Source organism: Mangifera indica, chromosome 10 (assembly GCF_011075055.1).
Source record: "Mangifera indica cultivar Alphonso chromosome 10, CATAS_Mindica_2.1, whole genome shotgun sequence".
NCBI classification, from domain to species: Eukaryota; Viridiplantae; Streptophyta; class Magnoliopsida; order Sapindales; family Anacardiaceae; genus Mangifera; species Mangifera indica.
Genome location: NC_058146.1, coordinates 7,277,476 through 7,285,569, shown reverse-complemented (window position 1 = coordinate 7,285,569; position 8,094 = coordinate 7,277,476). Strand labels below are relative to the sequence as shown.

Here is an 8,094-nt window from a genome sequence, read left to right as displayed (position 1 = left end):
AGGAGCACTAATGAGACATGAGGCTGAGGGATGAAGGCCCCATATTGTTGTTGATTTATTTGTTTTGATGTATATGTGAATATATATATATATATATATATATATATATATATATATATATATATATATATATATATATATATATATATATATATATACTTGATGTAGATATTGGTGGATATGTATATATATATACGGCTAGTTATGAAAATTGATTTTAAAGTTCTGTGAGTGATAATTTTTATAATTGTTACTATTATGTATTTATTTGATTAATTGTGATTAAGTTGATGAAAATCCAGTCGATTGATAGGACTGGTTTGTGTGAATTACAAATTGGGAGTGTTACAGGGCATAATAAAAAAGAGAAAAATATTCCCCACGTCCTCTAAAATAGGGGAACTCATGTTGTTTTTCTGTAACACACCCATTGGTTAAAAGATGTTACATTTTTTGTATAAATGTAACCTCTCTTAACCAATAGGTGTGTTACAGAAAAACAGCATGAGTTCCCCTATTTTAGAGGACCCGGGGAATATTTTTCTCTTTTTCATTATGTCCTGTAACACTCCAAATTTATAATTCACACAAACCAGTCCTACCAACCCACTGGATTTTCATCAACTTAATCACAATTAATCAAATAAGTACATAATAGTAACAATTATAAAAATTATCACCCACAGAACTTTATAATCAATTTTCATAACTAGTCATATATAATATACATATCCACCAATATCTACATCAAATATATATATATATATATATATATATATATATATATATATATATATATATATTCACATATACATCAAAACATATAAATCAACAATAATATGGTGTCTTCATCCCTCAGTCTCATGTCTCATTAGTGCTCCTCGGGAACCTTTGCTGCATTTCTTTACCTGTGAAATATTAAATTAAACGGAGTGAGCGACTATGGGTCAGTAAGAAAATCATACTCAACACTTAAAGCATTTCATACCAGTATTAATATCTTTCATACTCAGCGTGTCTGTACTATTATTTCACATATCATACACATAATTAAGCCAAATTAACTTATATCACATAAAATGATATTTTTGCCCTTATAGCCAAAAATTACATTATGAATCCTAATGAATTTCTTTATCCTTTTAAGCATAAATCACCTTAATTCTAATACTTTACACACTTATATAAGTAAAGGTTATTTAAATAACCTAACTCAAATTTACTTTAAGTATGTAAAGTATGAAATTCTTACATTTTATTTGTTAAATAGATGATTTAAGCTTATTCACATTCTTTGCTTCTTTCTGGCAATCTTAATCAACAAAAAATATAATCATCAATCAAAACTCTGAATTTCAAATCGCTTAAAAATTAAATTTCTTACCTTAGAATTGATCAGAATTGACAAATCTACACTTTTTATAACTGGAGCCTCTGGAAATTAGATGGTTTAGCTAGGTTTTTAGTGAATTTTGGTTAAGGGAAGCTTTAGCTAAAAAAATAATGGAGTTCTCGGTAATTGATGAAGAGAATGAATAGGGTATATATTTTATAAGCCTTTTAGACCATTTTGCCCTTAAGCTTTTTCATAAATTACTATTTTATCCTTAGTCAATTACCAAAAACCCTTAGCACCACCATATAATTTCAAGTGTGCCATTCAATTTTAATTCCCACTTTGTCCCTTGAATCTTTATAAAATGACTATTTTACCCCTTTTAAAAAATATTGCTCATTTAATAGTTTTCTCTAATTCTTTTGCAATTTCTTTACACAACAAGTTATAAAATCAACTCTAGGGATAATTTTGAAAGTCGAGTTTACTGACACACCTGAATTCGAATGTTACACAATATATATATATATATATATATTATAGACAACAAAATTGAAATTAAGCCAACCATAATGGTAAAACTCCAAAATTAATGGTAACATTTCATCCACCCCTTAAAAACAGTTATGTTAATTAATTCCCTTATCTTTTAACTTGTATGTTCTAAAAATGAAAGTTGAAACAAAAATGTTCTTTAGAAACTAGATTAGAATCTCCGTAAATCTTCGGAAACATTAGTAAAAAATAATGTGTACCGACTGGACGTAATTTACTAACGATAGCCAGTCAGTCTAGAAGATGGGCAGAAACATCATCTGCAAACCTTCGAAGGCTTAAATTGAGCTAAACACTGTCAGTCCGTTTCAAAAACATAAAGACAACCGAATATATTAGCCTGAAAAGTAATAGAGAAAATATATATGACATAACATCTCAACAATGCGCAAATTATAAGATTAACTTTTAATTAACTAAAACATCTTAAAATAATCCTATTCAAAACTTCAACCAAAGAGACATCCAATTTTCAAAATAAATAGAAAACCAAAAAACCCATTCTTAATATGTCCAAGTGATAAAAGGTGATCCCATAAAGTACTGATAAAAAACAAGAATTGTTCTCTGGTTCTCTAATAACTCTTCAGCGGTTGGCCTTGGCAACTCTCTCAATTTCATCCTTCTTCTTGATGGCATAGCTGAAAATACAACCACATATAATCAGTTTTCAACTAAGAAAAGAGGATTGACATATAATAGAGGCTAGACTACCTGTTAGATGAACCCTTGGCAGCATTGATGAGTTCATCAGCCAAGCACTCAGCAATAGTCTTGATGTTTCTGAAAGCTGATTCACGAGCACCAGTGGTAAGAAGATAGATGGCCTGATTTACACGTCTCAATGGAGAAATATCAACTGCCTGACGTCTAACAACACCAGCTGATCCAATTCTAGTAGCATCTTCACGTGGACCACTGTAGTAAAAAAGACATGAGAAAAGAAAATTAGACCAGAACATCAGCACAAATGATCATGTCAAAGGGCAAAAAGAGATATTCTCGACAACCCAAATATCTATACATTAAATGCAATTCAAATGAACTAAAAAACTGGAAATACAACTTCTATACCTGTTGATGACGGCATCAACAATGACTTGGATTGGGTTCTGGTCAGTCAAAAGGTGAATGATTTCCATTGCATGCTTCACAATCCTTACAGCCATCAATTTTTTACCATTGTTCCTTCCATGCATCATCAGAGAGTTCGTAAGCCTCTCAACGATTGGGCACTGTGCCTTCCTGAAACGTTTCACTGAGTACCTTCCAGCAGTATGTGGAACATAGGTTGCATGCTTGGCAGCTTGAACTCCAATGTAATCATTCAATGAAATGTCAACAACCTACACAACACAATGAATCAGATACACTAAATAAAATTAATTGCTAATTACACAATCATAAAGTCCAAATTACAATAAAAATCCAGTAACTTATAAACTCTCAATACAGGAATCATAAGTTGTCACAAGTGTTAAGCAAACAATTCCTTAACATCATTATATATTATGCGAAAAAAGAAGAAAGCTAATATCATGCAAACGTATTATCTAAAAACATTATATCAACGTTGAACTAAGAATGATAAAAGACCCAAAAGCTGTATCATCCGAATACAATGTATCAGTGTTTGACCAATAATAATAAAAGACCCACAATGAAAAGAATCGATCTAACATCTAAATAAATCTTGAATAATGTAATTTCACTAGTCATAACATATAATCTCATATCCACAAACTATTTCTAAACCTGAGATTTCCAACAAACATTCGTTTATTTTCACTGAAAATTTTTACGACTCTCTCCCAATTTTATCGCGAGTGCTTGCAAAACCAATTACGTCGATCAAAATCAATATGACTAAGCCTCGAGTTCTTGAAAACTTTAAAAAAGCAGAACACCTTAATTCTACAATTCAAATCACATTCCTCTTAACAAAAAAAAAGCATCATAAAACGAAAACAAACTGACAAAACATCATAAAAAGAAATCAAATCCACAAAACAAAAGAAAATCTCTAAAAGAAGGTGAATGAGAAGAGATTAAATTTAGAGACCTGAACATCGTCAAAGGTCCATCGGTTAAAGAGCTTCACATCGTAGTGAGGCTGATTCGAGTCCTGAGACGGTTGGACCGGCGCCAGAGTGGTTGCTGCCATCTTACCTGTGCAAAAAATACGATACAAAAATCAGTCTTATTCGAGAGAAAGAGATGGAGACTGATATAGAGAACGCCATTGAGAGAGAGAGGAGGACCTGTACGCAAAGAGCGCTATTCAGAGACAGGGCGAGAATAAGGTTTTACCGAAAGCGCGGCTGCTCACAAAGAAGCTCTCACAGGCGAGTGAAGATGGGGCATTAGGGTTCCAGCATTTTATACGCGTGTCCAAGTATCAGTAGGGTCTGGGTATGATGCAGTGTGCTCAGGTGCATATTGATACACAATGGCCGACACGTGGAATATTGAGAAGCTCCTCTATTGGGCATTACATTTTTAGACTAATTATTTTAATTAGGAGCAATACAACACCAATCAATTTTAAGTATACAAATATATGTATATTTATACATATCATTATATAATTTAGTGTTTAATTAAATAACAAAATCTTTTTGGCTATGTGCTTTAATAATTATAACTTGATTATTTTAAATTATACATTTTAAATTTTTTTTTATTCATTAAACTAGACATGTCCATGGGTCCAAGCGTGACGGCTCTATCTCGATCCATCGGTCCCATGGGCTAGGTGGGGTCTTAGATTCATACAATAATGGGTTTTTGGACTAGATTGACTCATATAATTTTTAAGGGCCAAGGTCTGCTCCTATATATAAGGTTTGATCAGGTGGACCTTAATCAAACACCCATTTAAATAAATTTTAAAAAAAATTAATTAAAAAATTAAAATACAAATCATTTTTTAATTATTAAAACCGATGATAGTACTTCGAACATTTTATTTATAATCTCTTACTTGTGGCGGAGGAATATCATAGTTATATGATGAAAAATATTATAAGTATATAACATAGTACAAATAAATTAATCTGCATACTATATAATTAAAACATAAATAAAATATACATACCATACCATTTATCTACTCATCTCAATGTTCAAATTTATAAATTCTTCAAAGATATTTTTTGTCACCCGATTCTTTAATTTGAAATTAGTTTTAAACCAATTTTTTATACACATTATTGCCTCGACTATGTTTGGGTCTAAATTGAATCGTCTTTCATCTAGCACTCACTTACCTATACTAAAAGCGAATTCTGATGCTACAATCATGATTGATGGTGTTAGTAGGTGTCGGGTCATTATAATAAGCACAAAAAAAGTTTCTGCCTTGTTTTTTCACCATATCGAAATACCTAATTTTTTAACATTATATCATTGAATAATTTATGGATAACGGTCAATATTGATATAATTATAAAATTGACCGTAATTTATACTTTGACTAACAAACTATTTACCTTCGTATAAAAGAGATCATATGTATAATTTTTTTTGCGTTAACTATCAGAACTTACCTCTAATACAAAATTTTGTCTAGTCCTTCCATATTTTTTTTATAAATATTATACATTTCAAGTAAAAAATCTTGAACATATTTAACAGATTAACATTGTTATTAATTGACAATTTTTCATGAATAACATCAAATAAAATTTGTAGTATATTAATTTTTTCCCTAAACTCTAAAACAATAGTTGCAGAATAAAGTAAAAAAATTTTATTCCAATATTTTTAAAATTTTTGTTTCATTTGCTTAGATATATTTTGAAAAATACGATGAGAGTCATGAGACCCATATTCTTTAAAAATATCACATATTTCTATCATACTATATATTATTGAACAAGTAGTCGGATAATACACATCTGAACAATAGTTCGTGATTATTTTCAATAGCTTTAACATATTCATTAGAGTTATAGCTATCTCATAATCTTAATCTGTTAAAAAAATAGGGTTTGTCAAATCTTTTGATTGGGTATTGAAGCATTATATTTTAGGAACTTTATATCCTTCACACTCTTTCAATATGAGGTATGTTGAATTCTATTTAGTTTTAAAATCAATTTTTAATTTTTTTTCTTTTTCCATTGATTTACGTAATTGATGATATGTTTATACCCGTAATAGGGATGATGACATACATATCTAATATAAAATAATTTTTCATTAAATCGAGAAGATAAATTATTATACATATATTCAATAACTTTATCATTATTTTTGGCATTATCAAAAATAATTATAAAAATAGAAATATTAATTTTGTATTCCTAAAAAATATTTACTAATACACGATAAATTATAAGACCATCATGCAGATATTCTAAATTTTTAAATGTAATAATTTTTTTTGTATAGCTACCAATCAAAATTAATATAATGGACAGTTGTATATAGATACCTTATATCTTGATTCGTAGTAGTCCATAAATCAGAATTTATTGAAACAACACTATTAAAATTACTTGATTCTCTAATAATTTTTAATTTCATTAATTCATAATTTCTCAAGATATCTAACTAAGAGTTAGCCTATAAATTCTTTTAAATGTCGGTTGAACACTATTTTGCATAATTTATTATAAAATTTCATCTTCTATATAACTAAAAGATTGATCAGAAGCAATTATATACTTAGTCATGTAGTTTCACATCTTTATTTGATTGTACACAAAAATTGACATTTATCTCATGTGTTCGAAACCACTCGAACCTCCTACTGAACTGGCGTCGGGACCAATAAATCACGATCGAGTGAATACAATTTGTTTCTGTTCTCTAAGCTTATGTGAAATTTTTTTATAATAATTAATAATGTGTTAGTGAAGATGTCTCATGCCACTCGTACTTGCATATATCAAAGAAAAACCACAATGTTTATATATTGTTTGGAGAATTAATTTTCTTTTGATCGTTTTCTCTATTCGATTGAAGTGCTTCTCACCATTGATGTTTTTTTTTTTCTCTCCAACGAATGTGAGTTAGTGCCTGTACCATTTTCACACGTTGGTGCTCCACCTATTTCACTTTGTACATCATCAATAATATCATCAGTTCTAACATGATAATATTTAAATAGATTGAATTTATTTAACATTGGATTTATTTGTAATATTTTGTAATGATAAAATTGAAATGAAAACGAAATTACAAACGCAAAGAATTATTATTTGTAAATCTAGACAGTTTTTGAAAGAAAGTTGATAAGAAAAAATGAAATAAAGAGTAGAATAAAAAAAATTGAGATTGGGAGATTTATAAGTAAAACTAGAATGGAAAATATTTGGATTGGTTTATATAGAAAAAATTAAAAATTTAAAAAAAATAAAACAACAGCTAATAGTCATTGAAAGCTTCTGCCTATGTAGCAGAAGCAGCTAAGGCTTTTGTCATTTTCTTTTTTTAATTTTTTAATTTTATTACCGTGTCAAATTGATCTATGGGCCTAATATTAAAATCTACAGTCTGACTCAGAAGAATCATAAGCCAAACCCGACACACTACAATAGAGCCCGACCCAATTGATGTGTCTACATAAAACCGAGAAAGATTATTTTCAAAAACCGTAAACAAAATGATAACTTAAGTGGGTAAATCTTATTTTGTATTCAATGTTGTGAATATATTATTATTTCAATTCGTTGGAATAAATAAATATATATTTATGGTTAAATAACTATTTTCTATCTAAGTTTGAATGTAAAGACAAATATATACTCATTCATCTTGTTAGTTTTGTTAAAATTTGTTATTAATTATAAAAGTAAAATCGTCATTTAACCAATAATATCGAAAAACTAAAATTTTATCTCATTCTCCCCTAATAATTTAAAAAACTAACATTTCCCTCCTCACCCAAAAGTTTAAAAGTTACATTTTCTTCTTAGGGTTTCATTCCATCTCTTCCTTCTCCACCAACATTCTTCGGCCAACCTTCCATCTGTCGATGCTCTCTCCCGCATCTTAGACAAAGACATGACCACCGTTTTTTGGTCACAAATGCAATCATCCAAATTTGTCACTCAACGAACGTGTTCCTTCCCACTATCTTCGTCGCGTCTGTGGTCAAGGAACGATTTGGATTTGAATGGATTGACATCAAAAGATTAGTCTGATGTCGATTTATTGGTCGAATGAAGACAATTTGTCTTTGTTCAATAGAGGAG

General features: G+C 29.4%; 1 protein-coding gene across 1 annotated transcript; it reads right to left on the bottom strand.

Annotated features, from left to right (window-relative positions):
• Positions 1 to 2,267: 2,267 nt before the first annotated feature.
• On the bottom strand, positions 2,268 to 4,287 carry LOC123226957 (40S ribosomal protein S5). Its single transcript, XM_044651543.1, has 5 exons — positions 4,153 to 4,287; positions 3,954 to 4,060; positions 2,966 to 3,237; positions 2,606 to 2,809; positions 2,268 to 2,532 (listed from the first exon to the last, which is right to left on the bottom strand). Exons 2-5 carry the CDS (start codon positions 4,053 to 4,055, stop codon positions 2,478 to 2,480), a joined length of 633 nt encoding a protein of 210 aa, XP_044507478.1. The 5' UTR covers positions 4,056 to 4,060; positions 4,153 to 4,287; the 3' UTR covers positions 2,268 to 2,477.
• Between the last annotated feature and the right edge of the window lie 3,807 nt (positions 4,288 to 8,094).